The sequence below is a fragment of the Mus caroli genome, unplaced genomic scaffold (assembly GCF_978045245.1).
Source record: "Mus caroli unplaced genomic scaffold, Mus_caroli_1 scaffold_12, whole genome shotgun sequence".
Taxonomy (NCBI): Eukaryota; Metazoa; Chordata; class Mammalia; order Rodentia; family Muridae; genus Mus; species Mus caroli.
In genome coordinates this window covers 114,957,327-114,973,728 of record NW_028227267.1, presented here as the reverse complement: position 1 = coordinate 114,973,728, position 16,402 = coordinate 114,957,327, and the positions used below count along the sequence as shown (strand labels likewise).

General features: G+C 43.1%; 1 protein-coding gene across 1 annotated transcript in view; it reads right to left on the bottom strand.

The window, feature by feature from the left end:
- The window catches only part of Gpc6 (glypican 6), a 1,019,946-nt gene that overhangs the window by 100,680 nt on the left and 902,864 nt on the right, over positions 1-16,402 (bottom strand). The window contains exon 5 of the mRNA XM_021181728.3: positions 9,978-10,108. Within this exon, the coding sequence (XP_021037387.1) occupies positions 9,978-10,108 (131 nt within the window). The remainder of the gene's footprint in view (positions 1-9,977; positions 10,109-16,402) is intronic.

Below are 16,402 nucleotides of genomic sequence, written 5' to 3'. Positions count from 1 at the left end.
CGCGTTCCCGAATACATCTGAGTGATTTTGATAATTATTTCTTTCTTTGGTTTAAGATCTTTAGATTAACGATGCAAATGTTCTAGGTTCCCAGCTTCTCACTGTTATTTATGTTAGCAAGTCTCTTCCTGGATTGCCTTCTCTAGGAAGACAGGTTTTCACCCCATCATTTCAGAGCACTCTCCTTTCTCTTTGTACGCCTGCTCTGTCTTCCCTCCTCTCTCAGCATCTTTCCTTCCAATTTCTCGTGTTTTTCTTTCCTTAAAGATTGATTGCGCTGGTTTCCCCTGGCCAACTTCTCTGGCAGGTCTAAGTTCCTGGATGGATTCAGCGTCCTGTTAAGAGAATTCCCAGTTCTGAATCGAGTCAGGTCATCAGTTTTCATTTTGGTCACTTTTTACTGGCTTCCATTTTTTTTTTCTCCAAAGCTGGCTGCCATGTATATTTTAAGGTTTAAACAATTTTACTTCTAAAACATAAACACCTTGGTTCCAGGGGATCTGTCAGATGCCTCTTAAAATCTTTTCTTCAATAAAAACAAATTCTTTCCATTTGCTTGAGCATTTTTTTTAACAGTTGTGCATTCCTGAGGCTGCAGGATATCTTGATATTCTTTCCAAATGAGCAGAGGGCAGAGTTTCAAGGAATCGAACATAGCATATTATAGTGTATGGAGAGAGAGAGAAAAAAAAAGCCCCACTTCTCTCTGGCTGGTTAAACGATTGTTTCACATGCTCTTTGTTTGCAAGGCTGAAAGAATTTCTTTAGTGTCACTTGGCAGATTGTAAGTAAACACAAGAACCATATCAGCCTGGTTGTGAACCATTCATCTACTCTACCATTGAACAAATGCATATTTGTTCAAAGTAACAAAGTGTTACTTTGGTCAAAATTAGGTGGCGCAGATATGTCTTTTGTACATGTATCTGCTCTTGTGAGCATTCTGACAAGAGACCAGAGAATCAGAATGCTATGAACATAAAGAGAACGCCCACAAGGAGCAACTGGTCCAAACCAGGGACTCCGTAGAACAGCAGTGCTGTGCTAGGACCAGCAAGGGAGTGCTTACTGGTGATGAGCTGTCTTGAGACATTTCTAGTAACTTTGCAAATAAGTTGCTAATAATGACTATTAAAAGCTAAGTTTCCACCGAGCATGGTGGCGTACGCCTTTAATCTCAGCACTCGGGAGGCAGAGGCAGGTGAATTTTTGAGTTCGAGGCCAGCCTGGTCTACAAAGTGAGTTCCAGAACAGCCAGAGCTATACAGAGAAACCCTGTCTCGAAAAACAAAACAAAACAAAACAAAATTAAAAAATCTCAAAAGAACAAAAAAAAAAAGTTTCCAGCTGGAGAGATGGCTCAGTGGTTAAGAGCACTGTCTACTCTTCCAGAGGCCCTGAGTTCAAGTCCCAGCAACCACATGGTGGCTCACAACCATCTGTAATGGATCTGATGCCCTCTTCAGGTGTCTGAAGCCAGCTACAGTGTGCTCATATACATACAATAAATAAATCTTTTTTAAAAAGTTAAGTTTCATATACTTACAATCACATAAATTATACTCTATAAACTATATATGTAACATATGTATGCATATGCATATGTCTATGTATATATGGCAGGAGTACTCTACCATGCTGCGTCACTCTGCTCAGTGACATCAAGCCTAGGTTTGCACCCAGCCATACTGTGGGCATGTATACCAAGAAAACTGGCAAGTTTTTCAAGTAGAAGTTTTTTCCCACAGAGGTGAATCCTTACACAATCTAAAACCTTGAAGAAAAGATTTTAAGAAGTGTGCAATACATCTGACAGACATCCTGGAACCAAGCTGTTTAAGCTTTGGAAGACAAAATTGTTTAAGCCTTAAAGCATACGTGGCAGCCAGCTTTTGAAAAAAAAAAATCAAAGACAGTAAAAAGTGACCAAACCAAAAACTGGTGACTTGACTCAATTCAGAATACAGACTCCGAGGTGAGTCCTTCCAGGCACACAGTTAGGCTCCTGAAGCTGTGATTTCATCAGTGGCAGAGCAGATCACCGATTCCTTAGCGGGAAGGCCATGGTTAGAACTAGAATGTTCTGATCACAAGGCTGTGCATTCGTGGGACTGGGCAGAGCCTGTGCGTGAGAGGTACGGTACGGCCCTGGAAGATTTCCTTGCAAGGCAGGAGGAAGGAGAGATCCAGAAAAATAGATTTTTTTCTTTGCTCCTAAGGACATTCGATGTTGATTTAAATTGAGTTTCACTAATCCATTTTTGAGTGGAGCACATTAAATATATTCTTATCCTTTACCAAAAAGCAAAGTCTCTAGATAAATCCCCAAAGGTAAGAGATAATCAAAGTTTTCCTTTATCATCAAAGAAGGAAAACACAATGAGAATATCTTTTCCCAAGAAGGAGAGCTCAAACTAGCTTTGTTCAATACTTTTCTTATAAATAAGCATATTTAAGCTTTCATTTTACATTATGAAAACATGACATTTTTCACTAAAAAGGAACAAACAAACTGGTTCTGCTATACACAGCAATAGAATACACCCTGGTTTTCTGCACAGAGAAGGAAAAAAAGACACACACACACACACACACACACACACACACACACAAACAGTGTTTTAAGGTCACTCTTCTCAGTGCCATGACACAGGTGAGAATTGTCAAGTAGAACAAAATGTTTGAATTCAAAAAAAAAAAAAAATTAGAGAAAACTGGAACCACCGAGAACACAGCTTTCTCTTTGCAAACAAAACTGAAAACAAGCTGTACAAATTAAAGGGCCATAAGGCTTTGTAAACAATGTGGCCATTTGCTTCTTTCTCCAAGATCACATGGCAGGGACCCCACTATCCTCTCATGCAGAAGACTAGTAATAATGTGACCATGGGCAGAGGCCACCCAAACTCCCCCACATCCCACTTCTGTGGTAGAGCCACGAGGCACAGACTAGGACTGGGTTGTTAACATAGTCATCAGCAACTTGCCATCTCCTGTGGCCTGCTCTCAGAGACATATACTTAGATCCTTCCTCTCCTGAGGTGGAAACTCATAATTGGAACTAATCCAACATGCATGGGATAAAATGTGAGGTAGAGATATTAAATATTTTCTGCTCTTACAAGCTAACTTTAAGCCTGCAGACTGTCCTGGATGACTTAAGACCATAGTTCCAAACTCTTCAGAATTTATCTATCACAGTTGTTTTTAATAATAATTAAGAGCATCAATCTTCATGGGTGATTTGGATTTGACCTCATCCATGGTAAACACTTTTCATGTACTGTACCACTGTTCTGTTTAAACAGACTATAAGATGTATTGGGACTTTCATTTTGGACACTGGTTACTTAAGTTTAGATGGATGGATGATTTGCCCCAAATCACACGAATGGAAACAACAAGGTCTTGGGTCTGTCAGGTGTCCATCTCTGACCTAATAACTGCTGCCACATTTGAAGAATACAGAGTGCCTTCAAGCCAAGGAAAGCTGTTTATTGTCCCTTTGGTTGAAGCATCTCTGGAGTTATGTTTTCACACTGTGCCCTCAACCAGGCAAACCACATTGTTTCCTCCACATGAGGCAGCCTAAGAGCTTTCTCTGCAGAATTTGAGAATAGATAAGAGGTAGCTCTTGTACTCAAATAATTTAGGATACTGTCCAGGAGAAAGGAAGTAAAAAAATCACCCTAACATATCAGTGCTATGATTGCCTTAAGAAAGGCACATGTGACACAGGGTCCCCAGAAAATAGACAAAATGGCCCCAGAGTGAATGAAACATAGATCCCAGGCGACGTCCTCCAAAGGAAAGGAGATGTTGTCAGCATTTGACTTCTCAAGAGAGTGTTTCTCCCTAATTCCCCACAAGAGAAAATGCACAGCAAAGAGAGCCAGGGAGGGAGAACTGGGTGCTGGAAAAGAATCCTGCAGAGTTAGTGAATTAATGCTCCTGAAACGGAGAACCATCCTACCAGAGAAAGGTCATTAGACAAATAATATAGATGATGAAGCAGACTCGATAGGTAGAGACGGAAGTTGCTCTGTTCTCTGAGATGGTGTTCTCCTAGGTGTCTTGGTCATCTTGTGATCTGCACATTCAGGAAGAATTGTCTAGTTAAATTAAGCATCATCAACTGCCTCGGTCTTCCGGAATGGGGGTCTGTACTCATCTGTAATAGCTGTTAATTGAATAGATGGCTTCAACCGGAATTAATAAGTCTTCTTTCTTAATTTAGATTATATCTGACAAACCAATCTTCCTTGGTTAGATTTGAAATTATTCCTAATGTAGCTAAATGATAGCTAGTGGAATCAGATTTATCTTCCCTGAGAGGATAAGGAGGAGATTATCAATATATCTGAAGTTCAAAGGCAGAAACTTGACTCCTAGTTCTCCCTCCTTCTCTTTGGGGAATTTGCACCAATGTGAAGCTCTGAACTGCTTTCATCTGGGTGAGATGCAGGGGCCAGTAAGAGTTCTTCTTCATCTGCCATGAGGGTGGTGAAGCTGCAGAATGGGATGATGTTTTTGCCGTTGGACTAGCTACACCTACCTCTCCTTGACAGGCTCCCCAGAGTGGGGCAGGCCAGGCTCGCTCATGCAGTTGTTCCTTCCAGTGCTGAGCACATTTGGTCCTGGTGGGAGATGCTTATAAAGAAAACTGCAGCATGATGGGAAATTCTTTTTTTCTTTTCTGAACTGGACAGAGCTGGCCAAATTCCAGCTCTGTCGCTTGTCTGACTTCAGGCTAACTCTTCAGTCTCTGTAAAGTTAACATTCCTTTCTGATAATCAATTAAATGGCTGCTTCACAAGATTTCAGGGAGGATTTGAAATAACTATATAAGTAAGGTGCATAGAGAGAGACCGTGTCAGCAAAGCAAGGGCACTGCTTCTCTTCTCCAGTGTTCCTTGTGCATAGAGCATCCTCTGGTGTTTGTTGAATGGATATGGTCACGGTTCAACCAATAGTAACTATATCGCCTCTCATTGCTACTTGGTGGTGCTGTCCCCAAGAGGAACCAAAAAAACTCCTTTGTTTAATGTGTCGCAGTCTCCATCCCTTGAAAATGTGTATGCATATACATTTATTGCACAAAAGCAAAAAATCTGGAGTTTGAAATGGGTCATAACTTGTAGAAATGTGTATTATGACAGTATATATTTTTCAAAGGAATCTTGTTGTAGCTCACTTCCAACTGCCTCTGAGGGCTAAACAGGGGAATAAAAAGGACTTGGCTGTATCATACACACAGAGCTTGGAGAAGACAGGGGCATGAACACATTGGTGAGAACAGACTTTTTCATTAGACTGTAAAACTCTCTCATTCAGAGGTTCAGTAATGAGGCAGAAAAAAAATTAGTCCTTCTTCCTTGAGATATGATGAGAACATTTGGGGGGAAATGTCTTATTATAAAGTTGTGTGTGTGTGTGTGTGTGTGTGTGTTATTGGAAAAAGTGGAAGAGATAAACGACCACCATACCAGAAAAGAGAAACGTGTAATTGGAATTTATCTCAGAGAACAACAATAAACATCACAAGAGAAAACAGAATCAGCTCGATCTTCCACAGTTGGCATCTCTGCTTCTTTATCTTTTGCTAGGTTTCCAGAAGGCCACTGAATTTTCTCTACATACTTGCTCTTTCTTGGAGAGCCTGGCTATTCCTCTCCTGCTCCCCCCTCCTCTCTAACTTCCTTCACTCTGTTGTCTTTTCAGCTTACCAGAGTCACTCTTTTATGGCCACTCCATCTATCATGTGTCACTCTTGACCCTTCCTACTGCATGCATAGGTACAGGATGGGTAACCATACGGGCACTGTGTTGATTTTCTTCCTGATTATGGGATTTCTCACAAAACAGTAAAGAACAGTTGTTCTTTGAAACAACAGTACTGTTATGAGACAGTTAAGTAAATTTTGTAAAAATATCTCATTCAAATTTTTGCTGATAAAATAACTCCCATCTCACTGAATTCTTAAGATAATATTTTTGGTAGAATATTTCATTTAAATTTCACTTCATAATAATCTACTACATGCTTCAAATTTGTTACAAGAGTAGATTTCTCAACACACACACACACACACACACACCCTAAAACCAAAACCAAAAATAAACAAAAGCCACCAGCAGAAACAAAATGGGATGCAAAAGGCAACATAGCCTGATTTAGCATTTCTACAATGTAGACACATTGTAAATATCATGTGGCATTCTATAAATATATAGAATTCTTACTTTACTTTCCAATAAGATGTATTTACCGTAAAAGAGGACGCTTTAGGAAATATACTCTTTGTATTGTTTGTTTTTGTTTTTCTTTTTCTTTTTTTTTCTGGGGGGTGGTGATGCATGGACAAGGTGTCATATCTGGCCTGGAACTCATTCTGTAGACCAGGCCGGCTTCAGACTTCCTGAGATCTACCTGCCTCTGCCTCTGAAGTGTGGAGACCAAAGGCAATGTGCTATCATGCCCAACTTAGTTTGGTTAATGTGTTGGTTTAAATGAGAGCAACTTCCATAGGCCCAGGCATTTGAATGCTTGGTCCTTAGTTTGTGAGAATGCCTGGGAAGGAGTAGGATGGGTGGCTTTGCTGGAGGAGGTGCACTGTGTCCTGGTCTGGGAAGGAGTAGGACGGGTGGCTTTGCTGGAGGAGGTGCACTGTGTCCTGACCTGGGAAGGAGTAGGACGGGTGGCTTTGCTGGAGGAGGTGCACTGTGTCCTGACCTGGGAAGGAGTAGGACGGGTGGCTTTGCTGGAGGAGGTGCACTGTGTCCTGGCCTGGGAAGGAGTAGGACAGGCAGCTTTGCTGGAGGAGGTGCACTGTGTCCTGGCCTGGGAAGGAGTAGGATGAGTGACTTTGCTGGAGGAGGTGCACTGTGTCCTGACCTGGGAAGGAGTAGGACGGGTGGCTTTGCTGGAGGAGGTGCACTGTGTCCTGACCTGGGAAGGAGTAGGACGGGTGGCTTTGCTGGAGGAGGTGCACTGTGTCCTGGCCTGGGAAGGAGTAGGACGGGTGGCTTTGCTGGAGGAGGTGCACTGTGTCCTGACCTGGGAAGGAGTAGGATGAGTGGCTTTGCTGGAGGAGGTGCACTGTGTCCTGACCTGGGAAGGAGTAGGACGGGTGGCTTTGCTGGAGGAGGTGCACTGTGTCCTGACCTGGGAAGAGTAGGATGGGTGGCTTTGCTGGAGGAGGTGCACTGTGTCCTGACCTGGGAAGGAGTAGGACGGGTGGCTTTGCTGGAGGAGGTGCACTGTGTCCTGGCCTGGGAAGGAGTAGGACGGGTGGCTTTGCTGGAGGAGGTGCACTGTGTCCTGACCTGGGAAGGAGTAGGACGGGTGGCTTTGCTGGAGGAGGTGCACTGTGTCCTGACCTGGGAAGGAGTAGGACGGGTGGCTTTGCTGGAGGAGGTGCACTGTGTCCTGACCTGGGAAGGAGTAGGACGGGTGGCTTTGCTGGAGGAGGTGCACTGTGTCCTGGCCTGGGAAGGAGTAGGATGAGTGACTTTGCTGGAGGAGGTGCACTGTGTCCTGACCTGGGAAGGAGTAGGACGGGTGGCTTTGCTGGAGGAGGTGCACTGTGTCCTGGCCTGGGAAGGAGTAGGATGAGTGACTTTGCTGGAGGAGGTGCACTGTGTCCTGACCTGGGAAGGAGTAGGACGGGTGGCTTTGCTGGAGGAGGTGCACTGTGTCCTGACCTGGGAAGGAGTAGGACGGGTGGCTTTGCTGGAGGAGGTGCACTGTGTCCTGACCTGGGTTTTGGATTCATAGGAAACAGAAGCTCTCCTTGTCCCACACGATGACGTCAGGAGAAGACTGTTAGGGAGCAAGTGTCACAGGGGTGCTTATTTCTAGCGCGCAGTAGATGCTGTGGTGGGCTGTCGGGATGGGGACTCACAACAGGGATCTCCTGAAAGGGGATAGGAGGGGGGGAAAACATCATAGGCAGAGGAAGTCACAGAAGCTGAGGACAAAACATGGAGCTGTGGGCATCAGCCAAGGCACAGAGGCCTCAGGTAGGCAGAGACAGGAGACAAGACTGTGTGAGCCTTGGGTTCCGCTCTAGGTGAAAAGGAGTTGGTAAAGGGTGAACACCTTGATCTTGTTAGTGTTTTCAAATCCCTTGATTACTAAATAAAGGACAGATTTAAAGGGACTTAAGAAAGAAAGCCAAGGGACCAGTTAGGAAGTAGTGACAGTAAGGTAGTATCCATAGAGAAACTTTGTTTCAAGGATTCCTGAAAACTCAAGTTGTAGAAACTTCATATCAAAGTATGTCCAGTCACTGGAGAACAAGGAACACTCTCATCCCATCTCTAACAGACTGGTAGCCGATTGTTTATTTGTTTACATCCTGGTCCCTCTGCTTTGTGTCTATCGTTCCTAACGAAGATGGTGTTGGTTGTAGGTAGTGAGCCTGGTCATGGTGGACTGCTGATAAATATTTACTAAGTGAATTGATAAGTGAAAAGACAATAGGATGCCTGGCTTGAAGACGAGCTGCATGCTGGGATTAGATACCTACGTCGGAAAGCTTGGTTTGAGCTGCACACCAGAGAGAGAGAGACGAGTGATGGTCTCAGGCCACAGACACTTTTGTTCATATTTTTTGTATGTTCCCTTCTCTGGGGCTATTTTTAACTTCCACAAACCTAGGCCCCAATTACTCCAGCACTGCTGGGTTATGAGGCCTCTCCGAACAACTCTAATTGGTTTTTAGGAGATGGACTGCAGAGGAATGGATAGTTGCTTTTTTTTTTTTTTCTACACTAAAAGAAAATGGCCTTTCATGGAAGCCCCAAATGCGCTATTTCCCCAACAGTTGATGGCAATTCAAGCATCCATCTCTACCTGGTACTTCAAGTTCATTAAAACCCAGAGTCAAGCCTAGAAATTCTAGGTCCAGCCACTCCCAGAGAGAGAATTAAATGCAGGCTGGAGTCTTTCTTAGCCTACTTCCTCCTAGTTTACCCTGAGATGTGCAACTCCAGTTTGACTCATGGCAGTCAAGGACATCTGGTGAGAGATCACGGTTCCCTTGCTGGGTTTCCACTCTGTCCCTCTTCCTTGACTCCATTTGAAATCTCTTTCACAAAACACTTTAAGGAATTAAATATGTAATGGGGGTAATGTAATTGGCACATTTCAGTGGGAACTCCAGCCCCTGCCATCAGGTTTAAAAGGCTGAGATAGTTGAGGTTGGTTTTTCCTCAGAGAGATGTTGGTAGAGAGAGGGTCACTGTGCACTCATCCGGGTTGTAAGAAGGCGATGACGAAAGCCCAGGCTGGAGACCACACTGCAGACTCCTGTCCTTTGCTTGTGGTGTGTCCTGCTTCTCTCCAGATGGGCATGTATGAGCACACACTGGGAGCTTGGCATTTGTGCCCACAGCTCCAAACCTAGGACCTCTGTCTCATATGATTTATGAGACTCTGGTACATTTTTGCCCTCAACTTTTATACACAAAGGAGCATTTCCTCCCAAGGCTCGTTAGTGAAGGTTGTCCAGTTGTCTTCAAAGGAAGTCTGAGGTGGTGTTTGATTATTTACCACTGAGCACATACAGCGCACACCTCCTGTACACAGCTGACGACAGAATTAGAAGCTTTGAGAGAGAGAGGACAGAATGGTAGTGTTGTAGAAATTTCAAACATCGAAATGGAACATTCCTCCCAAATTGCTCTCACATGTGAGGGATTACTCGGCCACACTTGGAGCGCACTGAAACTCTCAGGCAGCCAATAACTGTGTTGTGATTGAGTTGCTGTGAGCTACAGGCTTACTTCTCTTCTCAATGCCATTTTGTTATCCATGTTCAATAAAGGAGCAAATGTGTGGTTCAGCTGGAAAAGCTGGCTGGCAGCGGAGTAGAATTTAGAATCCCCACCAGCATACCGTATCACTCCACTTTTTAGGTGACCCCACCTATGAAGTATGCATACAGTAGGAGGCAAGCTATTAATGGACATACCTTTGCTGACACCTGCATGCTGTTTTCCTGCATGTTCATAATGGCTTCAGAGATCTTGACGTCTATTGGGTCCATGACTGACTCAATGTTGAATGGCCCTTCCAGTCGCTCAGCCACCAAGAGCATTGCATCTGGTAAAAGACAAGGAGGATCCAAGTTTTTAACTTCTATTTCAACATTTATAGAACACTGGATGCAAAACAATAAAAAAAAAAAACAAAACAAAAGAGCATTCACTCCTAAGACGCTATGTGTTCAAGTGAAATGGGAGGTTAGATCTTAAAATCCTAATATACGTTACTTCATGTGAAGATTTAGGACACTCCCACATCCATAGAACCATGCCTGAAATATGAGAAAGTCAGTGCACATACAGTAAGTTGAATGTATGTAACTCTACAGGAAATCAAAACAATGTTTGGTTAGATGTGAACTACATTTTGAAAATGGGTTTTGATCACCATTATAGGTTGAATCTGAAATCTATAGAGGTCTATGTTTTAAACAACATGCCTTGTGGTGGTCTGACTGACAAATGCCCCAAGAACCTCCTCGGCATTTGAAGACCTGGATCCTAGCTGGTTGCACTGAAAGGGAGGTGTGGCCTGAGAGGGGGTGTGGCCTGAGAGGGAGGTGTGGCCTGAGAGGGGGTGTGGCCTGAGAGGGAGGTGTGGCCTTGCTGGAGGAGATAGACAACTAGGGCTGTGGGCTGAGAGCTCAAAGCCTTGCCTTCCTATCAGTTCACTCCCTAGACTGGCTTCCTGCTTGCAGTTCAAGATGTGCACTCACGGCCTACTCTTCCTGCTCCATGCCTGCTGCTGGTTGTCATGGCTTCCCTCCATGATGGCCTTCCAGCCCTCTGTAATGGTTAATCCCCAATAAATTCTTCCTTCTACAAGTTGCCTTTAATTATGTTATTTTATTATAGCAACCAAAAGAGAGTGGCGTAGGCCCCTGGTATACGGAACGCTTTTAAAGGCTGTGGAAGCTTTAGGACTTGAGGCGTGGATGGTAGGAGTAAGCATCCCAGAGAAACTCTGAGCACTGCTTCTGCTTCAGACTCAAGTTCTCTGCTTATTGTCTGCATGACGCTCCTGCAGCCTCGGACAGAGATGTTCCCACTAACATGTCTTCCCCGCCTGAAGTACCTCAGAAACCACAGGCTGAGACAAGTCCTTCCTCCCTAGGTTGCCTCTGTCGGGTGTCTACCCACAGTGGTGGAGAAGAGCCTAACACAACGTCTTTTCTTTGGGAAGATGGAGAAACAAGAATGTTGAAGTGCTGATTTGTGAACCTGGACACACAGGCATCAAGACCCAATGAATGCAGCCTTCTGTGTGAAGTACTTTTTGGATTTTAGTAGCTCTCTTGTGTCCTTGCTTTGTGCTAACAGTCTACCCCAAAAGCTTTCCCATTTAGACTCTTCAGTATTCTCTGGGGGATAAAGGGCCTTTCTCCCATTGAGAGCACATGATGTGCTCTCAAAAATGTCGGTGGAGGCGGGGAGTTTGCAGTGTATTAAAATGAGCTGTATATGGGCAGGGGAGCTGGTAGTTGTGATATGTATACGTGAGTTATGTATTGGGGGACATTCGTTCTGTCTGAACTGTCTGGAAGGCTACAGGTAAATGAGGTACATCAAGGAGACTGCTGAGGTGAGTCAGGGTCTGCAGAGAAAGGGGAGGGGTGCAGGCCAGTGTTACCGAACCCTGGCCCAGCCTCCATTCTTGGTACAGAGCATACTTTTGTAATCCACTCTCTACCTGGGGTGTGGAATGGAACATTTTCCGATGGTGGAAATGGGGCTGTGAGGGAAGAGCTGTGGTTAGCACGTTGAAGAACTAATTAGTTACATATGATTTAAAAGACCCATTCTAGGCCAGCAGCTTCTTATTAAACTGCATAAGCCAGACTGTTAACTTATACACCCAACAGGTCTCAACATTTTCAGTTGCTTAAACTCTCAAAAATGAATCTTAAAAAATGTCCCCCCCTTTCCAGAAAAATCTACATTTATTATCCAATGCTCACAGAATACAGAAAAGTAAAATGGAGAAGATGAATCTGCCCCTAACCCCACTTCCCAGAACAATACTGTGAGCACTGTGGTACATGCCCTATTTATTTTTGCTTTGCGCATGAATATTTTAAGCATGCAGTGAAATATACTGTGCATATATCATATAATCTGCTTTCTAAATGTAATATATTATTAATGTAAAATGCTGTTTATAGTTAGCTGTTTTACAGTACTAATGCGAGGAAACCAAATTTTATTTTTACTGCATACTCAACCATGTTCAACCCAGGTCTAACATCAAAATATTTTCAGGGTTATAAAGTAGATATGAATTAGGCTGGTAAGAAACCTTGTAAGAGGATTTTTTAATATAAAAGATATAGAAGTGTCTGGAAAGTAGAGATTCATGTTTTTAAAGAGCCCCGGGCTTTATAAGCAGTATCAACTCTAGTGTGATCCAGTGTTCCTTCTGCCAGACCTCATATGAGAGGATCTCCCACCCTGTTCCTTGGGGAATGAAGAAGCGGTAACCATTCAGGATGGAATCAGGAGCAGAAAGAAGCCATCCCATGTTTTCCTCAAAGGTGCAAATGGACCCACAGAAATGTATGCATGAATGGCATCACATACAGAGAAGCCCTCCATTTTTTTATTGATATTTTTCTTAGGTAACACAGATTGATCTGTATGTCATGGATCTTTTAACAAAGCAGATATTTCACAAGATCTTAATGGCCTAATTACCAGTTAGGTGGGAAGAAGATACACTTTATTTCACTGTAGTAGATTACTGTGAAATCCATTTTCTCTTTTGTGGGTTTGAGGGGCAGTTACACATCTGAAAACTGGTTGCTTTGTTTCTGTCTTTATATCTGTTTGTGTATTTATCAAAAAAATATCCCTTATCAAAAAACTTTGCAGCCAGGTTTCTGGTGAGGATTAACTTCTTGTGACAGATGTAATCCAAAAGAGTCAGGAAATTCTAGTGTGGGAAATGTATTGCAACCCCAGAGAGAGGCCACAGATGTAATTAAGGAAAGTGATAACTTAGTGGTACTGAGTGCTTCATATGTGCACGTGTGTGAATCATCATACAATGCGTACTGGACTTTCTCAATATATCTTTCTGTCTTAAGCAGGTTGGATTGTAAAGAAATAATTTTGCTCATAAGAAAGTCTGTAAGGAAGAGGACACAATTTTGGATTGTACACTAAGAATTTAAGATAGTCTGAAATGATATAGACTAAGGCCTCTTTAAGAGTTTATTTTATTCTCAGCCATGAGCTTGAGAGGGAGTCAGGAGTGCTTGTGGAATGAGTAAGCAGGAAGAGAGAGAAGAGGGAAATGACTAGATTTAAGTTTTAAGATGTTCCTTATTCTTCTTGATTGACTTAAAGCTTCTTCTTTTGTGGACCCTCCAATCTATAGCTCAGGGAAGACACTTTTCTATTTGTAGCATAAAGCTGGGAACATTTCTGGATGATGTCCATCCTTCTGTTCCCGGTTGTGTCAAGCCCACAGCGTGAGGTTTGTAAGTGCCTGGGCCTACAAACTCAACCACCAAACTGCAATGAAAAGTCTTCATGGACTTTTCAAAGCATTCAAAGATGCTTCAGTGGTAGGTAGCTCTTTCTGAAGTTGATTCCTGGCACTCAGGACTGCCTATAACTCCAGTTAGAAGGGTTCTGAAACCCTTTCCTGGTCCCTTCTGGCCATACACGTTGTGGGCCTATGCATGAGCGCACACACATGCACACACGTTTTTGGTGATCCTCTTTCACAAAGTTTGCATATTGGCTTTGGAAATATGGTCCTATTGAGGAACCATCATGATAAAAACACCGAATCAAGTTTCCCTGTGTACAGGTTGTTGGTTCTTCCATTTCTAATCTTTGTATTAATGCTTTTGCTTTGCTGTACAAGTTATTGTAAGATAATTTTTGCGTAAATATCTATTTTTAAAATTAAGATTACTAGTGAGAACATGCTTCTTTTCTTTTTGAAATTTATTCTTCCAGCATTTCATACGCATATGCAATGCATCATGACCATATCTGTTTTCTCTTCCTCCCCTTTAACTTCTGCTGGAACTCTTCCAAGTTCATGTTCTTCCTTTTTCCTTTTCTGTAAATACAGACAGGTATTTTGCTTGAATGTATTCCTGTGCACTGCATGTCTATCAGATGCCTATGGAGGGCAGAAGAGTTCTAGGTTCAGTGAGAGACCCTGCCTCAAAACTTAAGGTGGAGAGAGATAGAGGAAGGATCTAGACATTGACTTCAGGCTGTCACAGGAGCACACAAGGGTGAGAGCTTTCCCAAGTGCATGCACACAGCACACACCCAATTAAAGCCAATTAAAGAAAGACAACTCCGGAGATTCTTATGAATCCACATGTTTGAAGCAAAATCAAATGCAACAAATACACAACAGTCATTGAAGCTAAGGTAAAGTTAGATGTGAAACACCAACATAAAATTACACATATTCCTGACTGCTGTCATACAGAGGTTTTTTAAAAATAAGAATACAGCAGGGCTGCAGGCATCAAGTGGACTCAGGGGCCTGCTACATTGTTTATAAATATAAGGCAGGGCACAGGACAGATGACCTCCCCCAAAGCTGACATTTAGATGCCTGTACACATGAAAAATCAAATGTACATGTAATCGTGTAAGCATCCTCATTCTTAGATTTCTTTTTTCTTATAGAAGACATAATACATGGGAAGGGAAGCAGCCTTCAGAATATTCTACAGCCTGCCATGTCTGCTGTACAGAGTCCAGTTCAGACATTGCAGGAGGTAAGAGTCACATAGACTTTACAAAAGAGTAGTGAATGATAGCGCCTCCTCAGCTTCAGCCCCAGGGCCTGATGGGAAGAGGCTCTGCAGGGTCCACTGAGAAGCCCCACTCACCTCTGCTGTCTAGCTTGCTTCCATGTGCCAAGCAAGTCAGTTCCTACCTGGGAGCTGAAGAAAGCCGGCCTTGGTGCACTTGAATCCCTTTCTTGTGATAAAGTGAGAGAAATATATTTTTTTTGTGATATCAAGACAGTAATAGGTAAGTTTTTCTAAACCCATTTAAGCCCTACAGGGCTGTACTTGGTCCAAAGCCACTGTCCTTAGATATCTTCATGATCTCTGTGCCATTCTATTTGGAAATACGGCAATGTGACTCTTTTTTTGTTTTTTGTTTCATTCTTAACTCTTTCTTTGGAGCAGTTATCTCTTGTCAATTAACAAAGACCTTCAGTGCTGCAGCTAATTATGAGCTGATTCCTTTTGTGCAGCATCGGGTTCCCCAACTTATGTATCCCTTTTAGAAAGGCTCTTTGCTTGTGGAAAATAAAATTTGAAGGGCTTAGAAGTAGCTGCTACTTTGGCATGAGCTACTGTTGCAAACCAAGGGATAGTCTGTTAGCACTCAGGGAGGGTTGTGGTCATCTGGAGGCAGCCAGCCAAGGCAAGGAGATGAGCCAGGCTGCAAGCAAGGCTGGACTCTGAGGTCAAGGCATTCTGCTTGAACAAACAAGACTTTGTGTTTTAAAAAGAGGGCTTTGGAGTCAGTAACCCTGCTTTGTGGTAGCTGCGTGATAACTGGGTTCTTAACTACAAGCAAGCCATTGAATTCACAAGGTCACTTTACCTGCATCAATTACAGGGAAATTATGACAAGATACATTAAGTAATCATGGTATGAGAAATGAAGTAAGACAGAGCTTACAAAACAATTAAAATGGTATCAGATGCCTCCTTTAGTTCAAACACAGTTGAGCTTCTGTGAGTCACTATCTCTAACCAGTGTAAGCCAAAAGAGAGGAGCATTTAATGAGATATTTTGGTGACATATTGATAGGAACTCGTGTGATCAGTAAGGCACATGGATAATGTAAGGAGGTATAGCTGGCATTGCTTTATGTGTTCAATTAATGTTTAGATAACAGGCGCCTTTTGATGGATGATCTCATTACTGAGAGATATGAAACTGCATTATTTTCTTATGATGTGCCCTTAGTTAATTAAACATGACTACCAAGTTTTTAACATTCTCTTCTGTGAAACATGGGATTTGTCAAGTGTCCCCTTGAGTCCAGGTGGCTTCAGTGACTGCTGAGATGAAGAGCGCATAGAAGAAACGACACTGCTGGTTCACAGTGCTGGTACCCAAGAGACTCTTGTAAGACCCTCCTGAGAACCAGCGTGTAACAGGGACCACATGTGGCTATGCAGCATGAGAGTCCCAGGAGGACCAAGATTTCCAGCCATCCCTGCCAAAGTATCACAGATGAATGAAGCCTTCTTGGGCTCTCCAAGAAGAGAGCAGACTGGGCAGCCAGTCTGTCAGCTGACTACTAAATGCTAACCTCAGTCAATGCTATGTGAAGTGCAGGAATCAACCAGCT